The following is a 27,337-nucleotide window of genomic DNA, read 5'->3' as shown; positions in this document are numbered from 1 at the left end:
AAAGCACCAAATTAAATTACTATAAAAAAGAACATTCCCAAGTTTGAGGTATTAAAGTGACAGAGCAAAATTAAAGAACAAAAGTTAATAGTAATGTCGAGGGGGTTGAGGGGGTCATGCCTGAAGATGATACTCATGGTTTGCTCCAGAATTATCACTAGCAGTTTTGGGGTGACCATATAGCATGCTGGGGAATGAACCCATGTCAGCCACATGCAAGGCAAACACCCTACCTGCTGTACTTTCTCTCTTAGCCCCATGAATTATCATTTTTAAAGGATCCTTAATCTTGGATTTTGCATGCTGTCCACCAGTTTGATCCCTAGTACCCAATATGGTACCTAAATACCGTCAGGAGTGATATTCGAATGAGAATCAGGAGTAAATCCTGAGCACCACCAGGTATGCCCCAACCTCCAAAATATATCCCCAAAATATATACTTTAAAAAATCTTTAATCTCTAAAATTCTAGATTTTTCCCCAGTAGAGGACTAACTCTTCAGCAAATATCACATGTGTAGGGGTTGGTATGGAGGCCACATAAAAATAATAGCCCATCTAACAAAGACCTTACTCAGGTACTATTTTCAGAAACTAGATCTCATATACTTTGTGTACAATTTAAAATGGGAGCAAATATGAGTCAATATAATGACTAGACTCTGAAACTATGCTGTTGGTCTTATTTTACATTATGAGACTGGGTCTAAAAGCAGTTTTTTATTCTTTGGGTTTTTGGGAGGATGGGGGTCACCTCCAGGGATGCTCAAGAGCTTCCTCTGGCTCCATGCTTGGGGATTACTTTTAACAGTGTTCAGGGATGAAACTGATATGAATTTAACCAGCTGTGCTATTTCCATTTATGAACATTATTTTCATACACGTGTTGAATACTTAAAGCTTATGCATAAGTTTTCTACTAATATGAACAAAGACTCTCCTAATTCATGTGGGTTTTAGTATTGGGGGACAATTAAAGGATTAAAAGTAATGAATCCTGAAATGTGGGATAGGCTAAATCATGTGAGAAATAGCCAGGGTAAGAAGACTGCTCCTGAGTCAGGGAAATAATGGAAGTTTGGGGGTTACAAAATAAAGGAATAATCAATGGCCCATTCTATCTGAAGTCACATACCTCATGTTTACTAACACTATTGAGAGACTCAGAGAAACAGAGGCGTTAATGCCCACTTGTCTCTTTTTACCAAGAAAGAAGTTTCTGTTAAAGGTCACCAGCCTGAAGCAGAGTAAAAAGAATTAAAACAGTTTTGTTGGAAGAGACCCTTGTTAGCTGTGCTCTTATCATGTTAATGGCTGAAAAGGCTGATAGGATGAGGCCAGACAAGATTGGCAAACCCAATTTTCAGTTTTATCCCCAATCTAATTAGAAGACACAGGAGGGCCAGATTTAAGGCTAAAATATTAAACAGAGTTTAACTATAGGACTTTAAAAAGAATTTCCCTAAAAAACTAGATGATCACTCTTTTCAAGCAGCTGAGATGTAATTCTATAAAAGGTAAATTGGCTAAGCCTCATACTCCAAACAAACCTGTGCTGGAAATTGTCTCAGTCAGGGGGATGTGCAAAGCTCAAAAATCTATTAATGAAGACAAAAGGACTCATACTTGAAGCCCAGAATGAGAACAGAATATTCTAGTATGAGGTCAAAGAACTGAGATGGAAAAGAAAACTCTGAGAATCTACACTTCACAATAAATGTGTTTTCCAAAGTCTGACCAAAAAGACAAAAAATAACAAACATTATAAATCACTTTGTTTTTATTCAATTCTAGGGTAAACAGAGAAAGCCTCAAATGAGGCAATAAATAGAAGGTTAAGTAGCAAAGGTCCTCGAAATAGTATTTTCCCATTGTCAATCTCAGCTACAATAAAGAAAAGATTTAGTAAGCCAGACTTTCAATGAACAGAAAGAAGAACAATGACAGGAGAAAATATTAATACGGTGTTATTGTTTCCATCGTATGAATTCACACATTTATTTTCGAAACTGAGATATCCTGTTTTCTTTTAACTTGGTCAATATTGAAGTTTGGCACTTCTATTTTTTAAATTATCATTGATTAGAGTTTAGATAGTTTTTTAGTCATTAGAGTAAAGACTTCTCGCCCCTACCCCCACACACACACTACAAAAAATCATACCCCAGTGGATCATGAACTCCTGCTGCACAGTCTGTTCTAAAGGGCTTACAGATCACCCAAACACCCTGACTTTGCAAAGAGATATTGCCACTGCAAAAAGCGTAAGCTCTTTTCAATGGATATTTTTGAAAGTGAATCTATTCTAAGAAGGGTGTGCTGTAGAATTTTCCAAGGGGAAAATTACAGAATATACTGTGATTTCCAGGGCATTTCCTTTCTACAATGTTACCATATATATGTTACCACGCCAAGTGGGTCTGTAGTCTTTCTCTAAGCTCTGGTAATGAGCTTGGTTTCTGTGCAATTTTGATAATTCTATTCCCTTTGCCATGGTGTTATAGGGGCAAGCACATGAACTTGTGGTATGCGGATAGATTGGATGCCCCTGGTAATGCAGACTGGGGAAATGCTGTCTGGAACCGAAACCAGTCCAAAGAGATGGAGGCATTTGAGACACCTGAGCACTCTGAGGAGACCCAGAAAACCTGTAAGATGCAGAATTCTATTCGAGAGCATGGCTGGATCCCCTAGGAGGCTCCACAGCTTGATAAGGAACATGCTAAGAATATTTTTAAGAGACTATCGAACGCCCTCTCAGTGTCTGTATTGCAAACTATAATGCCCCAAAGTAGAAAGAGAATAAGAGGGAAAATTCCTGCCATAGTGGCAGGGTGAGGGGCGGGATGGGGGTAACACTGGGAACATCGGTGGTGGAAAATATGCACTGGTAGAGGGTTGAGTGTTCAATCACTGTATGATAGAAACTCAAACATGAAAGCTTTGTAACTGTCACTGTCACTGTCCTCCGGTTGTTCATCAATTTGCTCGAGTGGGCCCAGTAACGTCTCCAACGTGAGACTTGTTGTTACTGTGTTTAGCATATTGAATACGTCACAGGTAGCTTGCCAGGCTTTGCTGTGCGGGCAAGATACTCTCGGTAGCTTGCCAGGCTCTCCGAGAGGGGCGGAGGAATAGAACTCGGGTCAGCCATGTTGGCTGCTTGCAAGGCAAACTCCCTACACGCTGCGTGGTAATTCAATGAAAAAAAATTTTGTGTGTGTGTCAGAAAAAATTTAAAATTTAAAAAATATATATATTTTAAACATTAGTGTAGGTGTTAACAGCAAAAAAATAAAAAAGATCATCAACAGCTTCAAGTTCTCCCCTCTGACAATGAGGACCAGTAGTTTGGGAAAACTGCATATTAATGAACTTGGAAGTGGCAAAGACACATATTAACCCTGCAACCCTACCTCTGCTGTATACTTTCTTAGTTTAGGGTGCATTTGCACACATTTCTGAGATGCGTTCTTACTTTAGGGCACATTTCCCCCCACTCTGGCGAAGTGTCCTGCACCCCGATCTGTGATATCTACTCTCTTATTTTAGGGTGAAGATCCTCGAAATGGCCCATGCCTGCCTGTGATGTGTACACAGTTTATGGCAGGCAGTTTCCATCTGGAGAATCCATTGCAGATCTTCTTGGGAGGTGTGCTTGCAGAAGCCCGTGTTCCCTCTTGAGTGTGTATCTCAGTCTCATCCTTCCATGCAATGGAACTTTCCCAAATAAACTTAGCTTACTTCCCTATTTGTCTCCTCTGGAAATCTGCAGAGTAGATAGGATGCAGAGCGGCCTTTTCTTTCCTGCAGAGTAATTCCTTGCTCCAGCCCGAGTTCCGGGGCTCCCTGAGAAAGCAGCTGGCAGGGATCATATCCCATGCCAAGCAGAAATTGTCACTCAGGTGCAGTTTGACAACTACCTCCTGCGGGGTGGTGACAGATGAAGTCTGCACAGCGCAGGTACTCAGAGAAGACTGGAATGAGTCCTGAATATCCCCGGGGAACTGCCCTGGTGACAGAGATGGTTATAGAGGAAGGGTATAGACTCTTTCTCAAGGCTTCCATCTCTGTCCTCCCCACTTCACATAAGCCCCCAGGAACCCTACTTTCCTGGGGGAATTGCCTCTCCCACCCTCTTCCCAGAAGAAAGAGACTCACTCTCTGTGTTTAAGGAAAGATGCAACATTAACAGTTGGTTGTGAACAAGAAAACTGAGTTTCCAAGAGATGCTGAGGGAAGTGACCATGTATCAATTTGATGAATTGTGAAGGGTAGTGTTGAGAGGTTAACAGAGAAATGACCCATCCGTGACTTCATAATTAAGCTCTGTAATATACCCTTTAGCAGACCTTGAATTTGCTATTTACCGAGTCCATGAAAGTTTTTGCGGCTTAAGTAGGTTTGACACCAATAGAATCCTATGATAGGATACCTGGGAATGTTTCTATCAACATAATAAAACTTTAAATAATCAAGAATCATTTAAACATGTACTCACAGCATTCTCAGTGTCAAATGTTCTGATTTCAAATTCAATGCACAATTGCTTGGTTCACCAAATCTAGTTAATTGCTGTTACTTAAAAAGCATTATCATTAGCCACTGATGCTATTATCAATAAAATGAAGACAATTTGAATTGGTTCACTTATTCATCAAATGGAAATTTTTAGAAAGGATCTATTATCTTATTACAATCAGGATGGCAAATGGGAGCTTAATGCACCTTTTATTTTTTCACAAGCTGGCTATAAAATGGGATCTATAAAACAATTTGCTTTCTCTTTCTCTCTGCCCTCTCATCACTGCATCTTTTTTATCCTTCTCCTACCCCCCGCCCCTAATTCTCAAACCATATGGCATTATCTTGTGAACCTCTTACAAGAAAAACAGTCACTGAAATCAGGGTGAAAGAGATAGTACAAACCATAAGGTCTCTTGAATAAGGCCAACATGGGTTTGATAACATACCAAGGAGAGATCCCTGAGTTCAGAGCCAGTGGTAAGTCCTGAGCACAGCCAAATACAAATACCATACCACCCAATGAAATCTATAGACTCTTTTGACAACCCCAAGAAAATTCCAATGATATTTTTTTATGAAAAGAGAACAATCCTAAACTTATGCATATAATCATGATCTTCCATTCTTTAAATGTTTTAATCTTGACATTCTTTCACTTTTAGATAAATACCATTTGCCACTTTTCTAGCAATATGACTACAGGCCTCATATTCACAGAGTTAAGTTCTTGTGAGTTAAACAACCTCAATCTATTTTACTTAAACACATTCGAACACATAAGATTTTCTGTCTTCTTTTCCTATGGAAAACCATAGGTATTATCCCCCTACCAATTTGTCTACCTCATAAGTAAAAATTATTTTATTTTTTACCTTCTACATGATTCATTACTAATTAGGTAGAATGTCTTTCTAGAATAGTGATATATACTAAATGATTTTCTCTGTTCACATTCTAGCTTATAATTTATGAATTTTCTTACTTCCAATCAGGGTGTTATGGTTTTTTGTTAGTGATTTACCAGAGCTTTTTTAATAGGAAAGTTATTAAAAGTGTGCTTGCCCTAAGTATTACACAAAACTTCTAAATTCACTATTTGGTTTTTAACCTCCTTACATTATTATTATTTTCGTGTATAAGTTGTAACCAATTTTTTCTATAAGAATTGCCTTACTAAATGCCTTCACCCACTCAATAGTCACTATTAACTATAGAATATAAAGCAATAGAAGCATTTATAAGAGACTAATATATACTTTGTTTCACGTTAATTCATGGTTTCTAGGTAGGACCCAGTGAACAATGAACAATTAGTAATGCTAATACTATGGTGCTTCTAGAAAATTTGGTCCTAAACTATTTCAGGTATCAAATAGTTAAAAAAAAGTCTTGAACTGCTTAGTCGACATGAAATTTAAATTATGAAATAGGAGAATCCATGGGCACATCTTATTTCTAATTCTATTAATGATCCAAAATTCCACTTGAAATGACTTTTTGAGGTATTATAAAGTAAATTTTAATGTTTCAGCAAGAGAACTACATATCTCAGGAAGCAGATAATTGCCACTGGATTTAGCAATATGACCCACAATATAGAAATTCCTAATTAAACTTCTCTTTTTATAATGCTAATCTTTCAGCCAAAAATTTCCCTGGGACATGTTATAATGAAGATAAAATGTACTAAGATTTAAAATTAACCAGAGATCCCAAAGAAACTTAATATACATTTTAATACATGTTCACTGTAAGTAAATTTTATTGTGAAGTAATCTTATTGTGATAGATAGCTCTCACCATAGTCATCAATGTACCGTGGGTAACTAAAATGACAGAAGCAAATATTTAATGCGTTTATATTGCTTATATTTCAAATTTGGATTGATATAGACAAAAGAGAACATAACTTTCTGCAACTGAATCAACAGATGATCTGGAAATAGGTGTCATATAACAATATTATGAGCTCATCATTCATCCTTTCTTTTAAAGACAGTTTCTTTCTCCAAGGGATTAATTCATAACATTTTCATATTGTTAAAAAATACTGATGTGGTTATTTTTATCCTAGTTTTACATTAACCCAAAATACATGAACACTCATTATGTCCTGGTTTCACAGTTATTATTAAATTGAATACTACTGAATAAGGTATCCCTTCACAAGAATTTATTTTTCCTTCATGTATATAAGCTTAAGGAGGCATAGTTTGAATTAAAATAAAACATTTACCAATACCTGTGAGACTGGACTACAAAGAATTCACCAAATAGAGCAGATCCTCAAGGAAAGTATTTTCCCACATTTTTACTGTTTTATTAATTTTTTCAATTATTTATTGCATCCCTGTGAGATATATAGTTACAAAATTGTTCATGATTGAGTTTTAGCTACACAATGTTCCAACACCCATCTCTTCACCAAGTTAACATTTGCCCCACCAGTGTTCCCAGTTTTCCTCCCACACCATCCCCAAAGCCTATCTCTATGGCAACGCATCCCTTCCTGCCTCCATCCCCTTCTCTCTTTCTCTCACTCTCTCTCCCCCTCTCTCTCTCTTCCTCTCTCTGTCTCTCCCCTCCCTAATCTTTTCCATTTAGGCACTGTGGTTTTTAATACCGTTACTGAGAATGTAGCATGTGCATCACTTTACCTCCTTCCAGCACTTAGTTTTTGTCCAGAATGATCATTTCCAACTATCATTGTCAGAGTAGTCCCTTCTCTGTCCAAACTGCACTCTCCATCCACATTGTTTTGCCATAACATCCATGAATAAAGAGAAAAATCTTAACAGCACTGGCAGAAACATCATTCCAAGTCCTGATTTTGATATGGTCATTTCACTTTAAGTCACTTTCCAAGGGGCTAAAATAATGATGTGTAATATTTACCACATTCACTAATGTTGCTCAGTAACTCTAAGAGGAAAGTTTTGGTTTTCTTAGCACTGATCCATTTTTTAAAAATTTTGGGACCACACACCGTAGTGTTCAGTATTTATTCCTGGCTCTACACTCAGGTATCATTCCTCATGGGGACTGAGGAACCATATGGGGTGCTGGAGATAGACTAATTTATACCATGTAATGTTAATGATTACACAGTATAACTAGACCTCTGGTGGCAAGAATGTAGTGGTAGATTCATTTGCCCAGATGTGAAGATTTACACCTGAAACTTGAACACATCACAAACCACTAATAATATATATATATATATTTATATATATATATATCCACCCCTCTCAGAGAGCCCGGCAAGCTACCGAGAGTATCTCGCCTGCACGGCAAAGCCTGGCAAGCTACCTGTGATGTATTCGATATGCCAAACACAGTAACAATAAGTCTCACGATGGAGACGTTACTGGGCCCACTCGGGCAAATCGATGAACGGGAGGACTGTGACTGTGACTATATATATATAGATGTAGACTACATATGAGTGTAATACAATACTATGTTGTCATAAAAAGAAATCCTGCCACCAGTAATAAGATAGATGGAAGCAGAATTTAATGAATAAGGGAGTTAAAAAGAGAAAGAAACATCATATGATATCAACAAATATCATATGCGTTGAAAATGAAACAAATGACCAAACCAAAATTTAAAGTAAATGTGCACAGAGAATGGGGGAAAAGGTCAAAAGGTCACTCATACATTGCAGAAAAAAAATACTCAAATTTTTGCAGTAAACATGATGTAGTAAATACAGGTGCATATTTACATGATGCTACCTCTTCCTGAAATATAGGCTGTTGTAAACCAATGTTCAAAAATCACTAGACAGGTTATTTTTTCTTTTTGGGTCATACCCAGAAATGCACAAGGGTTACTCCTGGCTCATGCACTCAGGAATCGCTCCTGGTGGTGCTCAGGAGACCATATGGGATGCTGGGAATCGAATCCAGGTTGGCCACGTGCAAGGCAAATGCCTTACCCGCTGTGCTATCACTCCAGCCACACTAGACTGTTTTTAAGGTGGTTACGCAAACAACTTAGTTCTTTTCCACCCAATAATCCCTTCAACATTTATAAACCTGCCAAATCCATGAAATTCAACAAACATGAAGCAAACAAGAACTTCCAGATATTCATGTTTCACAAAAACTGATTCCACTTTTATATAATGCACAGCAGCTCCTATTGAATAACATTGGCATCAAGAGGAGCTTGGAAAAGTCTGTTCCCACTTGTCACACTGTCATCTCTGTTCTTCAAAGAGTCCTCGGTGTCTTTGTCAGATGTGAAAATAAATTTTTAGTCTGCATCATTGAATTTTCAGCTTATATAATAATTTAGAAAATACAAGACAGTAGTGTCAGCTTGAATTATTTTAAACATTTCTTCATCTTTAAATACATAATTACTGTGTTGTAAAATTGCAAGTTATGAATTTTGCACATGTATTATATTTTAATTACTTTAGTCATCAGGTAAAATAGAAATTATCTCTATGTTAGAGCTGGTAAAAATGAGTCTGAAGGAAAACAGTATATTTGGATCCAAAAGAGAGTGATCAAAAAATCTGGTTAAACTTAAATTAGTTTGCTCTCATCCTGTTGTCTTCCAGGTCAAGACAAGAGTCAACTGATAATTTTAGCGACAGTATACTCTTTAACCTTAACATGTTAAAAACATTTACAATTTCAGGCTTTGTTTGCATACTCCACATGCTTCTAACATTCTGGAGTTCTTTTTAATCTGATTTTTATGACATTTGGTCTCTGTTCTCATCTACAAATTAAGCTTCATGAAAGTAGACAGCGTTTATCTTTCATTCACTGCAACACAACTAGCAACAAAGAGTTCACAGCTTTTGTGCAATAGTGCCTGAGTGAATGAAGTAAATCTTGGAATTTTAGTATATCTGAGTCCAAAATTTGATTTTAAAACAAGGGAATAATTTACCGGACACTGAAAATTTCTAAAGCACTCAGGTGCTGTTATAAGGAAGTCAAGCTGGGCTGTATTTCCCAAGTGTCCCAAGTTACAGACTAAAACATGAAGGGTAAGAGTGTCTTTGCTCAAAATAATGTGATTACCTATATTCTTTCTAAATTTTCTTCTAAGTTCAAACTTCTGTGTGGAAATCGCCAGTGCACTGATCTTTAGCACTGAGCTTAAACCTAAAAATTCTGTTTCTAGGTCATTTGTCCAGTCATATCAGGAGTCTGAAGGCTTCAAAGAAGCAGTTCAATGATGCTTTTCAACTAAGAAGTGCTTCCCACAGGCAGGCTTTTGTCCTCTGTTTGTGGATTTTCTGTATAAGCTGCCCTAGGTCCAAGGAATGAGTTATGCTGGAAGAGCCTGACAGCAGAGCCGGCAAATGACCAGCTCTTCCACTCCTGCCTCCCAACAGAAAAACCCTGGACCCATAAACATTTTATAAGTGCCTTTTCCTGTTTGGAAAGAAGTGAGTCTATATTCCACACATATGATTGCAGAAGTCTTTCTCTAACTGAAAAGGACTAAAATACACATCCTGTACTTCAGAATCCTCTGCCTAGAATATTAACTTGAGTCTCTCAAGTCAGAATTTTAAAAAATCATCGGATCATCGTGATTTTCAAAGTTATTCATATTTGGGCTTTAGACATGCTATGTTCAAGCATGAATCCCACCACCAGTGTCTTTTTTCCTCCACCAGGTTTCCAGATTTCATCCCAACCACCCCCATCCTACCCCCATGCCCACCCTACCACCTTGATAGGTATATTTCTGTGGCTGTTGAAGTTTGTATTTCTTGTTTTTAGTTGGATCTATGATTTGGATATTGAGCTTTATTACTCTTCTACAGCACCAATGCACTGTGATTCTCATGCCTCCTGCTTTCAATTGCTTCCCATCTATTTCTTCTTCCCTCAATTTCTCAACTTCCCCCTTCTCCTCCCTATTTTCTGGGGTCAAGGGTGATATAGGCACCCGCCCTTTCAAACACTGCATTTCCTCATGCAGGTCTTCTGTAGGCCACATATAAGTGAGATCATCCTGTGTCTGTCCTTCTTCTACTGGTTTACTTAACTTAGCATATCTTCTAGCTCTACCCATGTTGCAGCAAATTGCGAAATTTAACACAGCCTAAAATTTAAAAGTTTCTTTAAAAATGGGTTGATAATCCATATCATATCTCCCTATGGAAGAACAAATGGCAGTGTAACAAGGACCTCAAATTAGACTACAAATTTTCATTTATTTCCTGATGTAGTTAAGGTAGAAATCGTGTGGTGGGTGACCCACAATGGCTCACCAGAAAGAAACTCTGTTTCCCTCCTCGTGATCAAGAAAGATCTACCCTAGCATTCAGATTAATTTACACAAAATGACCCCACATTCTTTTTTTTTCCCTTTATTTTATTTTTTTTTAAAGTTGTAGATTTACAATTTTTTGTGCTTTGGTTTCAATTATACAATGATCCGATACCCATCCCTCCACCAGTGCCCATTTTCCACCACCATGGATAATATCCCTCCCACCCCCATCCCCCCTTCCCCCTGTCTCTGTGGCAGGGCAATCCCCTGTGTTCTCTCTCTCCTTTCGCGTGTTGTGGTCTGCAAAAGAGGCATTGAGTGGCAAACATGTTCAGTCCATAGTCTACTTTCGACATGCATCTCCCCTCCTGGGAGGATCCTCCAAACATCCTTTATTTGGTGCTCCCTTCTCTATCTGAGCTGCCCTTTCCTCTAGGATACCCGGCTGGCCTCTAAGTTATGGAGTAATACTCCTGCTGCTGATCTCAGCTATTCTTGGGTATTAATCTCATACTTTGTTACTTTATATCCCCCAGATGAATGCAATCTTTCTATGTCTATCCCTCTCTTTCTGACTCATTTCGCTTAGCATGATACTTTCCATATTGTACCACTTGTATGTAAATTTCATGACTTCATCTTTTCTAAGAGCTACATAGTACTCCATTGTGTAGATGTACCAAAGTTTCTTTAACCAGTCGTCTGTTCTTGGGCATTCAGGTTTCTTCCAGTTTCTGGCTATTGTAAAGAGTGCTGCAATGAACAAACAAGTGCAGATGTCACTTCGACTATACATTTTTGCCTCTCTGGGATATATTCCCAGGAGTGGTATTGCTGGGTCAAATGGGAGCTCAATTTCTAATTTTTTGAGAATCGTCCATACTGTTTTCCAGAAGGGCTGAACCAGTCGACATTCCCACCAACAGTGAAGGAGTGTCCCTTTCTCGCCACATCCACGCCAGCATCGGTTGCTTTTGTTCTTTTGGATGTGGGCCAGTCTCTGAGGTGTGAGATGGTATCTCATTGTGGTTTTGATCTGCATCTCCCTGATGATTAATGATGTAGAGCATTTTCTCATGTGCTTTTTTGCCATTCTGATTTCTTCTTTGAGAAAGTTTCTGTTCATTTCATTGCCCCAAATTTGGATGGGGTTGGATGTTTTCTTCTTGTGGAGTTTAACCAGTATTTTGTATATCCTGGATATCAACCCCTTGTCAGATGTGAATTCGGTGAATATCCTTTCCCATTCTGTAGACTGTCTTTGTATTTTGGTCACTGTTTCTTTGGAGGTGCAGAAGCTTCTTAGTTTAAGATAGTCCCATTTATCTATCTCTGTTTTCACTTGCTCGGCCAGTGGCGTGGCATCTTTGAAGATACCATTAGCTTCAATGTCATGGAGGGTTTTGCCAACTTTACCTTCAATGTACCTTATGGTTTCTGGTCTGATGTTGAGGTCTTTAATCCATTTTGATCTTACTTTTGTACATGGTGTTAGGCAGAGTTTTGAGCCTATTTTTTTGCATGTAGCCGTCCAGTGATGCCAACACAATTTATTAAAGAGGCTTTCCTTACTCCACTTCACATTACTTGCACCTTTATCAAAGATTAGATGAGCATATGATTGAGGGGAGATGTCAGTGTATTCAACCCTGTTCCATTGGTCTGCAGTTCTGCCTTTGTTCCAGTACCATGCTGTTTTAATTATTACTGCTTTGTAGTACAGTTTGAAGTTCGGGAGGTTGATTCCTCCCAAAATGACCCCAAATTCTGACCAACCAATATCCTCCAGCAAGGGATAAAGAACAGCAGCTAGGGGCCAGAGCGATAGTACAGTAGGTAGGGTGCTTGCCTTGCACACGGCCAACCGGGGTTCAATCCCCAGCATCCCACATGGTCCCCCAAGCACCACTAGGAGTAATTCCTGAGTATATAACCAGGAGTAACCCCTGAGCATTGTTGGGTGTGACCCAAGAGCAAAAAAAAAAAAAAGGAAAAAGCAGAATAGCAACCAGAAGAATTAAGGAGAAGAGGTGTTGTTCTATCTATGGAGATAGCTCAAAGTACCATATGTTGCTTATGAGAAATATACAGAAGGCTTGGGTTCAGACCCAGCATAAGAAGAAGAAGAAAAAGAATCTGAACACCACCAGGTTGGGACCCATGCGTAAGAAGAAGAACAAAAACATGAAAAAAAATAATAAAATTTTAAATTTCTAACACCTTTTCAGATGTAAAACTTCAATGTGGGTCTTTAAAACTATAAATAATTTTCTGTTGAAATTTTCATAAATTCATTCACCTTTAGTATATTTTCCATTCCAACATTAGTTAGAACTAACATCTATTAGTAGCTTTCTCAATTCACAAACAATTAGCTAAAGTCAGCAGTGGCTGAGAAAGATTTTCTTTAGTTGGGGATGGAGTGATAAATAGTACAGTGGGTCAGGTGTTTGCCTTGCATAGATCCAAGTGGGGATTGATCTTCCGCCCCCATATGGTCCCCTAAGTTCGCTAGGAGTGAACTTGGAGTGCAGAGCCAGGAGTAGCCCTGAGCACTGGTGCCAAGTGTGGCCCTAAAACAAGAAAGACTTTCTTTCGTGAATCGATTAGGTTATGTCCTTATGTCACGTGTTGGTTCTTTGATATTTTAACATGGTTGGGATTCACACTCCAAATCCTCCCCTGGAAAGAAACTCATATTTATGTTGAGCCCTTTTAGCCTCCAATGGGATGCTCTGACCCTAACCTGGGCCTGTGTAACTCATTTAGCAATATACTGCACCACAGCTTATATTCAAAACACATTATAACCTCCCTGCCACCCTTGCTTCTAGCTCTCTAATTTCTAGGTTATTACCTTACAGTTCAGTTGCTCTATTTGCCTCAAATTATCTTTTGAGTTTCAAAAGCCAAGAAAATGTCAATTTTTTCAACTGGAGTTTTAACCACTGTAGATGCAGAATGCGTCCTGCCCTCAGGCCAGAAACTATCAAATGGAAAGCAAAGCCTCCCCTGAACCGCTTTCTTCTAAGTCATGGCATGCTTCCAAAATCTGCAGGCATTTCTGTACACTCTAATGACTTCAGATAGTTAAAGAGTTTTTTGTTTATGTTTTGTACAGTTTATAACTGTTCTGCAAGAACATGAACTTATTTCACTGCAGTAGATGCACTCACAGTTATAGTACATACCACTTAAAATAACAGATAAGAATGCTCACAATTATCTGTTTGACTCACTTCTATCTCCCATTGCGCATCTTAGTTCTCCCATTCTCTTAGAATTTTCCCACCACACTAGTGTTCCACAACAATCCAAACTGCTTCTCCTCTCAGCTCTTTTTGCTCACTTTTGGACTATTATTATTTCTGATCCTAGCTCTTCATTTACCTGCTTGTTAACTTTTCATATATTACCATTTTACTTGTTACAAATAAGATTACGTCCCTAATAACCTGAACTGCAGCAGCAATTGTGCTCCTGGTGCTGGTTTCTAAATCTAAAATATGCCTCTACCATGTATGGACCTTAAGACTATCCATCTTAGTTTCCCTAGCAGCTCCATGAGTTTACATCAATTATCATCATGCACACGAGAGCCCTTAAGTCCTTTCAAGGTCATGCAGCTTGAAAGTAGGAGAGCTGGGATGGGAACCGAGACTTTCTGATGACAGGCTGAGCTCCCTTATCTTTTAACTATACTATTTTGTCTCAAGAAATGGTGCTTCTATAGGGGGAAGGGGGCAGGGAGACAGCTCAAAGTACTGGTGTTTATGCTGTGCATATGGTCCTGCTCTGATCTGCCACTGAGAGAAACCCCTAAGTATTACTGATTGAGGACCCCAAACCCAAAGTAAAAAGAAATTTAAAAATATGCTCCTCTGGGTAAAAACTTAGTTTCATTTGGGGAGGTTCATAATGGAAGATTTTTTTCTGTTTTCGGTGTACTAAGGCCACATCTTTATTTCTACTACATGTAAATAATAAAATATCTGGTTTCCCCATAGCCTTGGGAAGTTTAACATAAAACTACTGGCTTCCATTTCTGTTGCTCCTTTCTGATGCCTATTAAAATTTGATTTAATTCGGGAATCCCCTTGTTCCATTTTAACACGTGATTCAAGGGCTTTTGACTTTTGACTGGTATATTATGCTTCTCCGGGTAGGTTGTTATGTGTATGTGACAATCATTCTCAATAAAAGAAAAATCATGCATGGGGGGATAATAAAAATGATTACTTGTTAAAAATGAGCATATATTTAGATTATTATAAACATGTACTAATAGATGATTTCAACAATGGGATAACTTCTGGGGAAAAGACGTATTTAACAAGATTACAACTGTTCTCAACTTGACAATTTGTAATATTTTCAGTGAGATCAAATTTTGCAACAAAATACTGGAAGTGACAATGTGAGAATCTTTTCAAGGACACTCTTGTTATCAAAGATGTTGTATAAATATGAGAAAGTCAGAAAATAGTCAAGTACAAGCTATGAAAATTGTTTATATTTAATCTCAAAGAAATGGCTATATAGATATGACGTTCCTGAAAAGTGGTAAGTAAAGATACTATTTTAATTAAAATACCTCAACAATAGAATTACAAAGACACACACATGGTAGGATGGTGGCATTGGTAGAAAGGACAGATAGTAAATTTTAAAGACTTTCTTTCCTTTTTATTCTTGTCATATTCATGCATAGTCCCCAAAATAAGCTAAAGATAATTTTATATATAAGTTTTGATGAGAGTCCTTTCTTTATTTTTTCTGTCATTCAATTCCTGAAATGTTCCATTTTGTAGAAGGTCCATCACTATTAAATAGAGGCTCCCTTAGTAAATGTGAAAGTAAGTGCAAGTGAGCATGTATTTGTGAAAGAGAGCAAGAGCAAGAGAGAAGAATAGAAGAGAAGAAAACTGATTGAATAGCATCATTTGAAGAGGGAATGCCATCAAAAGGAAATGTCACAAAGGAGGAGAGCCACAGGTAAGATTGACAAGTTCTACCAATCAGAAGAATTTTAAAAGCCAGGATAAGAGAAAGGAAAGAAGTTGTACCTTGAGCAATCCACAAGGGCCATGGGCAGGAATCAGGAAACAATTGGGAGGCAGTTCAAGGAGGGGCGTATATGTGTATTCAAAATCAAGTGAGAGTAAGTGCCAGAAGAGACTCCTGGCCCTTTGAGCATAGTTGAGGTCAGCTTCTACACGGCTGTGGAAGCCATGCAAGTCAGCAGAGTGGGTATGTAAATGAAATCATGGAATAGGGCCATCTGAGTGGTAGAAGAGCCAAAGTACTGAGAAATTGGACTTGTGTTTTCATTGCATGATGGAATACCTTTTCAGTTCTGGATTGTGGAAACTGAATGCCATTTCTGCCTAGCTAGTGCCATTCACTCTATCTTTACCTAATGTAAACATTTTCATAATTATTTTCCATCTAACATATTTAAAGATAACCGTATGTCTGAATTTCTACTTTAATTAGCTTAAAAAGACTTATGGTAAGTTTTTTTCCATCATTGTTAAGACAAGAAACAACCGTTTTGTTTTGATTGTAGGGCCACGCCCAGTAGTGCACAGAGGCCATATGTGGTGCTAAGAATCAGACCCGAGTCAGATGCATGCAAGGCAAGGCATCGTAACCAGCTATAGTCTCATTCCAGTCTAAAAAAATAATTTTACTACCTGATATAGATCATTGTTTTCCTGATATTAAAAAGGTTTTCATCATACAGGGGAGATGTCTCTGTACATGTTTCTATCGACTTTCTCTTTGGTATCTGTTTTGAATGTTCAACTACTTCACAAATTACAAATGCATTAATAATTCTGTTTGTGTCCTAGTATTGGTATAGTTTCTCACAGACTGATTGCTATTGTTCACCAGAGAGGACGCAAAGAATGAAAACCATTTTTTTCCAAATGGTTTTTATAGCATTTACAAATATGAAAAGATTTAAAAATTGGAAATGAAAATGGAACAGAGCCTCTGGCTGATTGGGCTGGTTGTTTATGAGAGTGAATGAAACATCAAATCTGAACTTGAAGTCATGACACCTGTTTTGAGTCCCAGTCCTATAACTTAACCCCTCTTTGCTTAAACAAATTCACCATTCTATATCAATTCCCCTACCTTAAAATCCTACTCTAGCAGTTTATTACAGTGGCTGAATGAGATGTGTATCAGAAAGGAATTTGGGAACTGCAAATGACAAAAAAGAGAGGACCACTTCAGTGGCCATTGCAAGATTTTGAAGGGAATGCCTCTCCTTAGAAGATGATGAGAGCATAAGCAAAGACTGAGTACCTTGCCAAAGTCTTACTCCTTCACTTTGTGAGCCCGAAAGATCACAGTACATTATTCAGGGCTTGAAATTTTTATTAAATAAATGTAAGAATGTCTTGCTCCGAACTGTGCAAGGAACACAAATATAAGGGCAGCCTTGGGCCTGGGAGACAATTAATACAGGGGTTAAGGCACTTGCCTTGCGTGTGGCTGACCCCAGTTTGATCTCTGGCATGGCATTATGTTTCTTGATCAGAGAGCCAAGAGTAATCCCTGAGCAACTCTGCACACGGAGTTGAAAGACCAACTAAAAAGAAAAGCACTTTACTGGAAGAAATCGAAATATTTTTCTATTTGTCATCAAAGGAGGAAAGAAACAGAACAAGGGATGCTTCTTGAAGGCAGAAAAGGCAAAGCGATAGATTTTCCCACTGAGCCTCCAAAGGGAGGGCAGTCCTCCTAACATTATGACTTTAGCTTTTTGAGACCTATATTGAAATTCTGACTGCAAAACAACATAATAAATTTGTGTTGCTTTAAGCCACTGACTTTGTGGTTATTTGTTATAGCAGAAAGATAGAAAAAATATACAGAGTTATTATCAGAATGTTTTTCTAAGAGAAATATGTTTTCGTTCACACAAAATTATGCACACATAAAGTATTGAGTGTAGGCCTGTTGAATATTACAATGCAGGTAGCTTCTCATCTTTACTCTGTCTAGAGTTAATCCAATCAATGACCCCCCCAACTCACACTTATCTAAAATTGTTCTTATCAAAGTGAATAACACCTAGAGCAAGCTGTAAGTTATTGGCCAATGTGGGAGAGTAAATAGGGTTGTTATTATCAATCTCACTATCTTAAATATGTAAGTATTTCTCAGAGACCTAGTACCACTGATATTTCCCTGGTTAATTTTGACATTCAATCAGTGACACACTTCATTCATTTAAACACGGTTCTGTCTTTGAAACATTTCTTTTTCCCTGGCTTCTAGAATACCATATCTTCCCCGCTTTCCACCCTTATCTGTCTGTACATTCCTTTCCACTCCTGTCTCTGACCTTCTCATTGCTATGTCTTGGGCTCTCTAATGTGTCTATCTGCTCTTGCTGATCTCACATAGGGAGATGGATTTAAATACTACGTATTTAGCAAATGACTTTCAAATAACTTATCTTCAATCCTGATGTTAGGAGCCCACATTTATGAATATCCACTTGCACACAACTCAAGATTAATATATTCCAAATCTTCCTAATGTTTTTTTCTATAGTCTATCCTATATTGGTTGGTACCAACTTCCATTCTTCCAATTTGCTTAAGCAAAATTCTCTGCAGTAACCCTCAGTTCCCATCATTCTGTCATAATACACACTCTGCCATGTAGAGAATGGCCTTATGCACCATTGACTTCCAGTTCATCTTTGAGATGACTAAGCAGAAAATCTCACTGAAAAATTTACTATTCTCAAATTCTATTTGTTATTAAATCACTTTAAACATATAGCAAGAAGCAAGGTGAAAAGGATTAGTGTGGAGAGAAAAGGTAACAAAACTAGAATGGAGTCAAACAGAAAAAACACACCAAATCTTGTGGTGTGAAATTTTCATATGTGTTTCTCTATAAGTCTCCTCCACTGATGGTGTAGTAAAATCACAAAAAAAACAGTGTTGAACAAAACTGGGGGCTGCTGTTTAGATCAACCTGAACTTTAATGATTCTACTTATTTTCTGCACATAAAGATTTGGATAAATTGCCAACTTGAAGGGAAAATAAAGATCACTCTCAGCTAAGAAAACCAAAGACGTCAATATGGGCTTTTGCCTGGCTCTTATGAATGAGAGTAAGGAATTGAATTTCATTGGAGGGAAATGTGAAATAGACTAGTGTCAAATAAGCATTAGAAATATGATCTAAGACATTTGATTTAATAAATATCTTCAATTAAAAAAATAAAAAAAAAGAAATTTGAACTGATAGTAAATATGGAGCTTCCTGACAAAATTTAAGAGTGTGGGCTTTCTATAGAGAAAAAAGAATGTTAGGTTTTGTGAGTATTACTAGAGTCATTAAAAGAAAAAAATGTTTATTCTAATTTAGAGAGAATTATGCTAACATGGGAATAAAGATAAAAATATGCTAAAGATAAAGACAGGAACGATATTAAAGATAGGAATAACAGCTATTCCTATTTTGAAGACAGAAATGAGGCCAGAATCAGAGGGTATATATGAATACTAAGTGGACAAAACTTAGTGGGAAAATGTTTAGAAGGATTTCTATGTGTGACTGTAAGACAAATACAGAGATGAAAGAGATATCACATATGTAAGTCTGAGTGACTGCCAAATAATAGAATCATTTAAATAAAATATACAAAAAACTGGATCGTCAAGAAGAAAACATCCAACCCCATCCAAAAATGGGGCAATGAAATGAACAGAAACTTTCTCAAAGAAGAAATCTGAATGGCAAAAAAGCACATGAGAAAATGCTCTACATCATTAATCATCAGGGAGATACAGATCAAAACCACAATGAGATACCATCTCACACCTCAGAGACTGGCCCACATTCAAAAGAACAAAAGCAACCGATGCTGGCGCGGATGTGGCGAGAAAGGGACACTCCTTCACTGTTGGTGGGAATGTCGACTGGTTCAGCCCTTCTGGAAAACAGTATGGACGATTCTCAAAAATTTAGAAATTGAGCTCCCATTTGACCCAGCAATACCACTCCTGGGAATATATCCCAGAGAGGCAAAAATGTATAGGCGAAGTGACATCTCCACTTGTTTGTTCATTGCAGCACTCTTTACAATAGCCAGAAACTGGAAGAAACCTGAATGCCCAAGAACAGACGACTGGTTAAAGAAACTTTGGTACATCTACACAATGGAGTACTATGTAGCTCTTAGAAAATACGAAGTCATGAAATTTACATACAAGTGGTACAACATGGAAAGTATCATGCTAAGCGAAGTGAGTCAGAAAGAGAGGGATAGACATAGAAAGATTGCATTCATCTGGGGGATATAAAGTAACAAAATATGAGATTAATACCCAAGAATAGCTGAGATCAGCACCAGGAGGACTACTCCATAGCTTAGTGGCCAGTCGGGCATTCTAGAGGAAAGGGCAGCTCAGACAGAGAAGGGAACACCAAATAAAGGGTGTTTGGAGGACCCTCCCAGGAGGGGAGATGCATGTCGAAAGTGGACTATGGACTGAACATGTTTGCCACTCAATGCCTCTTTTGCAGACCACAACGCCCAAAAGGAGAGAGAGAACACAGGGGATTGCCCTGCCACAGAGGCAGGGGGGGATGGGGGGATGGGGGTGGGGGGGATATTATCCATGGTGGTGGAAAATGGGCACTGGTGGAGGGATGGGTATCTGATCATTGTATAATCAAACCCAAGCACAAAAAATTGTAAATCTACAACTGTACCTCATGGTGTTTCACTAATAAAAAAATTTAAAAAGAAAAATAAAACTGGATCATGAGCAATGAAACAAAGGACACTCCAAGATATACTATGTTTGAGAAATCAGTGGATGCCAAAGTATACATACACAGCAAAATGTTGGGAATAGGTTGGAAGTGGGCTATTAAGAGACAGTGGAGAGTTTGTAAACATAAATGCAATAGTCTCTGCATACGACTTGAAACCCAATTTAATAATCTTGATGAAAGAATGTTAACAAATAATAAGGTAAAAGTAGAACACACGACAAGGACCTTATGAGGCATGGTGGAGTGTGCAAAAAATGTTCCATGAGAATTCAACACTGAGAGAGTTGGAAGAGGAGAGTCAGCCAAAAGAATAAAGAAAGAACAGAGAGATTTACAAAAGAACCAAGTGAGTATAAAGCAGAGGATCCCAAAGCTTTTTGACCCTCCTTTTCAGAAACTACTAAATATACCCCTGGAAATATACCAGTATTCAAACAACAGAATGTATTCCCAAACTGCAACAGAGTTTACTACCACCCTCCTGGATTATTCTAGCACCTTATTCACCCATGGGTATTTCCACTTTGGGAAACATTGATGCAGGACCTATGGGAAAAAATATTTCATAATGGTAGAAGTCCTAAGAAGAAAGAAATTTATTTATTGACTAAGGATAATTATTTATTAATGAATAAATAAGGGACAGATTACAGAAGGTGTCAGTGCAAGAGTAAGCTGATAGTATATTAACAAGACACAATAAAGAAATACAATTGGAGACATATGTGGTATTCATGGGTGCACATCTCTAGGGGTTTTGGGCAGCATAAGGCTCCAGGAAAGAGAAACTGATGGTGATGAGGGTATTGAGGATCATTTGTCTATAGGATTAAGAAAAAATACAAGGAATGATCAAAATCAGAAAAAAACAAATTATCTCGAAGTATAAAAAGATGTTCCGTAATCAAGGATGAACAACAAATGAATAACACAATGAGGGAAAGTTCAGGTTTCATATAACAGTATTTCCTTTTGACAGATAATGGAAAGAAAACATTGAAGACTTGGGTTCAAGGTAGCTCAGGCTGCTTCATCTGAACAGGTTTGTCAGCTGTAATCGAGTATAAATCATATTTTCCGGATCTAGGAGAGATGATGACAACTAATGCTTCTATTAAAAAAAAACTAAATCTGATTTGTTTTTTTTGGGGGGGGCACTTTTGGCAGAGTTTGGGGGTTATGTCTTACCTGGGATGGAATCTGGGGCTCCTCCAAGCAAAACTTGTGCTCCAAATAGTTCAACATTGCAACCTGCCCCACCCTAGCAGCCTTTTTGAAGATAAATGATTGAATGTTGTGTTCGTAGGCGTCAGTTAGTCCCCAACATAGCACTCTCCCTTATTATTTACTGGAAACTTCATCCTTCCTTACAGACCAAGGAAACACTTGAATAAAACCATCCAATAGAATCAAATCTGTCCTACATATTAGTCTGCATATACCCTCATGTCAAGAGGGTCAGATATAACCTGTAGGAGGCAGTGCAGACACTGAGAAACTCTTCACGAATCAACTAGAGACACACGTAATCAAACATAACTATGCATAATATCACTTTCTGATAGGCTTCCTTAAAAAAAGGCAGAATATATAATTCTCTGTCAATTGTGACTCAAATGTCCTCTTGTGCACAGGACATTTGGTTTATGTAAAAAGAGCTAAGTATACTTGAATAGTCTATGTGTTATATGAAATGTTGTAACATTTAGACAGAATGAAAGTGAACAAAGGGAGCTATCAAAAAAAGTCCATTTACAATGACTTCATTAAGGAGTCATACCTGAGCAATGCCTTAATGAAATGGTAATGAGGTAAAATTGCACAGCCAGAAAATGCATTGGAGAAACCCCTCTAGAAAAGGCAGCTAATAAAGTGATAATGAGAAAGAAAGAAACTTATCTCCTCATGCTGACTTACATTCCCTTTATTTTGGATGACAAATTATATAAATATCACATTATTTAAATATTGAAGGCTTCAAGGGGGGTGGTAAAAAGAGACTACAGTCTAGACGGTGGGTGGATGGGGGGAGAGTGAGAACAAAGGGGTAATAATTTAAATGGGGATACAGAGAGTACATGCCACACTTAAAGGGTGCTTACAAGGATTTCATTAGGTCAAATAATGTGCACACGTAGCATTTAGCCAACAATCAGCAATGTGCAGCAGAATCATAATTATTTACTGATAATGAGGAAACTGATTAAGATGCTTATTCAAGATTATACAACCAACCTTTGTGGAAAACGTAGATGGAAACTTAATTGAAAGCTGAGTCACACAAACTTTCTCACCCTCATCTCCTTTGTTCCACTTTACAAGAGAATTAGTCAAGGATGGAAAGCATAACCATGCCCTAAAACTTGTTTCCCTGGGGGAATCTTTAAGCGTATAGAATTTTCAGTCTGATGCATGAATTAACAGCACCAAATAAATCACTAATTAAATGTAACCACTATCTTAAAAAAGAATCAAAGACAACCAAACCCAGTTGGATCCCTGGCACCACATAGTCCTGCAAGCACTGTGAGGAACAATTCCCAAGCACAGAACTGGAAGTACTCCTGAGGACTCCCAGGTGTGGCCCAACCCTCTTACCCCCACAGCGCCCCCCCAACCCCCAAAAAACAATGAGCCACTAAAAATGTGAACATTTCTACCAATAGACTCTGTTTTGTGGTTTCTAAATCCATTTCCTAGTGTGATTTTGAGAAAAGTCACCTCCTTCATAACTTTTCAAACTGCTCTACTACAGGCCAGAGAGAACAGAGGACAGAGCTCTTGCCTTGCCTGCTGTCCACCCAAATTCAATCTGCAGCACTCCCAAAAGGTTGCCTGATCCTTGCCAGGAGTGTTCCCTGATAGCAGAGTTAAGAGGAAGCCCTGGGAGCAACTGGGTGTGGCTCAAAAAACAAAAAACAAATGAATTATTAAGTAAAATACCAAATTGTTCCACTAAGCAAAACAAAACTGTCTTTTAAAATGAAATTCTAGCCAATCTAGCAATTCCAGAACATTTTATTTCCATGCTTTTCATTTTCAAAACTGAAATAACTTGTATTTATTTTTGTTTCCTTGTATAATGCTATGATGCAGAACTCCACTAAGGTCCTTTATGTGGAAATTACAAAAACATATGTAGAATCTGACCTGGTTTGAGCATAGGACATTTTGAATAAAAACATGTTCTCTATTTACTTACATTAGCCCATTTGACAGGATATAACGGTTATAATTATATTTTCCCTAAAAGTAATAAAGATAACTTCGTAGAATGAAATTAGTACTGTCCTTCATGGATTTGCTCGAGTGGGCACCAATAACATCTCCATTGTGAGACTTGTTGTTACTGTTTTTGGCATATCAAATACGCCAAGGGGAGCTTGCCACGCCTTGCCATGTGGGCGAGATACTCTTGGTAGCTTGCCGGGCTCTCTGAGAGGGGCAGAGGAATCGAACCCGGGTCGGCCACGTAAAATGATAATAAAGACAATCTTTATAGAATATTTTTTTCTTGGCAAATCAGATTATTGAGATAAATTTTCTTTAGAGAGTGAGAATAATAAATAAGCAGCCACTTTCCAGCTCTGTTAAAGATGTTGTACATAGCACTATTAAGTTTCATTATTTGTATACTAGTCACGATGCCTCTGACAAAAAGTTTGATAAGTTTGATAGTAAGCCCTACTTATCCATGGCATGAGGCTGGTGTTACAAAATCCCATTGATGCCTCAAATGGCCAATAGTAAGGAATTATATATCAACCACTTTTCTCATCTCTTCTTAAAAGCAGCTCTCATATATATACACACAAAGAGAGGTATACATATCTATGATAAACTTACTTAGGTACAGGAGAAGATTAACAACAAAGTATTACATTAATATGTTGAAGTACAAGTTCTGTGAATGTGTTTTTTTTCTTTTGCAGTCAAAAAACCTTTGGTCATAAGATTTTTGTACTGTGGTTAAGTGCAGAAAGGGAAACCACAGAGCAGGGGGACTACTGTCATTATATGATAAAGGTAAAGATTACTTTATCAGTACCCTGTTCATGAAGAGTCAGTACAGGTTGGATCTAGAGGCATTTCAGTAGCAAAACTGTATAACGTGAGAGTACAACTTGCAACAGTTCTTGAAGAAGAGAACAAAAAGGCACTGTCAAATTTGAATGAACAAAAACCAGGTTGGATTATCTGGAACAAAGAAACTCTGGGGCTTGTAGAACAGAGTAAAGGTTAACTGACCTTTGATGGAAACGGGCTCCGTGTGGCATCAGAGGTGGTGACATAAGCAGCCTGTGTGTAGGCATAGCTCTTGAAGCGAGGCTTCGGTGATGATGGAGTTCGCTCATAGCCTTGTGCTAAACTGACTGTAATCTGCACGAAAGTGGAAAGAAGGGACAAAGTGGAGAATGAAACTCGTGAGCATTCATGGAAGAACTGCTTTCCAATGGTTGAAAAAAGAGTAATGGAAATGGAAACAGTGACACGGAAAAACCCCACTTTATAAACACACAGAGAGATTTGTGGTGCTCAATGTCATGTGGAGAACAAGAATAAGATGGAGCAATGTAAGCATAGGGATTCCAAGTAGACACAACTGTAACTAACCCCCATATGGGACAATACTCTTCCATCAGACAAGTGCAGGTCCCCAAGAGCAATTTCCTCTGAACCCAAAGTAAGCAAACCCAGAATTCATCAAGTCAATACCCTGGAAAAGACTGAAACTTTCATAAGCTAAAGACAGAATGAGCTCAGTAGAATGAGAATTAGACCTAAAACCTGTCCACACCTTCAGCAGAATTTTGGCTACAAAATTTTTGATCACTGTGTTAAACAAGAAAACACCTCAAAACAACTATGAAAACACCTCAAAATATTGCTGATGGAAGTGAGAGCAACCATGTAATGGATCATCTCCACTGGGTTCTGCAAAATTAATAAATACATTGTATCTTCACTTATTTTTTTATTGAAAGTAATAACTTCTCTAAGGCAAAACATAATCATATGGAAGCAAGTTGACACCCAACTGGGAAAATATTAAACAGAATGCTAGTTTTTGCTTTTATTCTAATTCTTTTTTTTCTATTCTCTACTTCATGAAAATTTTCATTTATGTCATTCTATGTGCTGGAGCAATAGCATGGTGGGTAGGGCATTTGCCTTGCATGTGGTCAAACTGGGTTCAATTCCTCCGTCTTGGAGAGCTACTGAGAGTATCACGCTCACATGGCCGAGCCTGGCAAGCTCCCCATGGTGTATTCTATATGCCAAAAACAGTCACAACAAGTCCCACAATGGAAACATTACTGGTGCCTGCTTGTGCAAATCAATGAACAATGGGAGGACAGTGCTACAGTCATTCTATATTTTATTTCATTTCATATATTAGGACTATATTATGTGGTTTGTATTTGTAGAATATGGTGTATATCAATAGAAAATACTGTATCAATGTGTCCTGAAATCAATACTATTGTCTATAATATCAGATGAATATAAAAGGCTCACAGTCTCTCTCTCTCTCTATATATATATATACATATATATATACATATATACACAAAGATATATAGGTATATACTACATATAACTACATACTAGTGTTATAACACATAGATGCATATACATATAAAAATTACATGTGTACATATATACACATATAGCATGCTACTATATTTGTATATATATACTCTATACATGTATATGTATAGAGTATATACATGTGTACATGTGTATGTCTAGTATTAAATAAAATATAAATATGATACATAAAACACATATCAAATAGAAAATATATTTATATTATTTATATTGTCCTTTTAACACTTACCTGTTGAGAATAGTGCATTTGATGATGTAACTGATAATGTTCTTCTCTAGTAACTTTCGATGTTGTCCTTGGCAACCTTTCCACTTCCTGGATGGCTTCAATGCTCACTTGCTGAGGCAAAACTTGGAACAGTGATGTGATATACATTAAGATGGACTTCTTATCTGGATAAGTGGTGGCAACATCTGTAAGAAAATTAACACCAAACATCAATTTTTGGTTTCTATATTTGATTCTCTGAGAGGGAAATGAACAAATCAATGTTACAGGAAGAAGACAGATTAATGAGCACTCGATTGTCCATGACTGTCCTCCAGAGACTAATTAGAACATGATAATCAGGTTTAAAATGCCCTTCCAATTTGGCAGACCAATGAGATGAACACTAAAGTTAATTTCTTTTCCTTGGTCACATAAAAACTTCATTCCATGATACTTTTTCCCAAAACAAATCACCAAACTATCCCATCGAAGAGAGTGGTTTTCATTAGATAAGAAACAAATATAAAAGTTTACAACTTCCTTTCCATGTACAGTTATATTAGTATGTCAATTAAAATGGGACATTGGTAATTAAACAATTACAAAACAGCTTAATGCTTTGGCTTCTAGTTTTTGTTTTTTTAAAAAAATCTTGTATGCCCAAGTCCAATGTTTTTGCCAGTGGTTACATATGTAAGGGATAAAATTATTGAAATGAACCAAGTATTTCCACAATAAAAGTGAAACAACATACTATATGGATCATGATCTGTATTATTGTTTACATATATTAAAATATTAATTTAGGGGCCATAAAATATACTGGTGAGGGTACAGGCCAGGTGTGATCCCCTACATATCATGGCCCCAAGTACAACAAGTCATGGCCCTGTATACAGCCCCCCAGCAT

The 27,337-nt window shown here is 37.6% G+C and overlaps 1 protein-coding gene across 1 annotated transcript in view; it reads right to left on the bottom strand.

The window, feature by feature from the left end:
- The window catches only part of DMD (dystrophin), a 2,292,284-nt gene that overhangs the window by 1,695,048 nt on the left and 569,899 nt on the right, over positions 1-27,337 (bottom strand). Inside the window, exons 8-9 of the mRNA XM_056131284.1 lie at positions 26,446-26,630; positions 24,852-24,983 (exon numbers count right to left, since the gene is read on the bottom strand). Coding sequence (XP_055987259.1) covers positions 24,852-24,983; positions 26,446-26,630 — 317 coding nt within the window. The remainder of the gene's footprint in view (positions 1-24,851; positions 24,984-26,445; positions 26,631-27,337) is intronic.

This window comes from Sorex fumeus, unplaced genomic scaffold, assembly GCF_029834395.1.
Source record: "Sorex fumeus unplaced genomic scaffold, SorFum_2.1 ptg000086l, whole genome shotgun sequence".
Taxonomy (NCBI): domain Eukaryota; kingdom Metazoa; phylum Chordata; class Mammalia; order Eulipotyphla; family Soricidae; genus Sorex; species Sorex fumeus.
The sequence above is the reverse complement of the archived record's forward strand: the minus strand, read 5'-3'. Positions and strand labels throughout refer to the sequence as shown.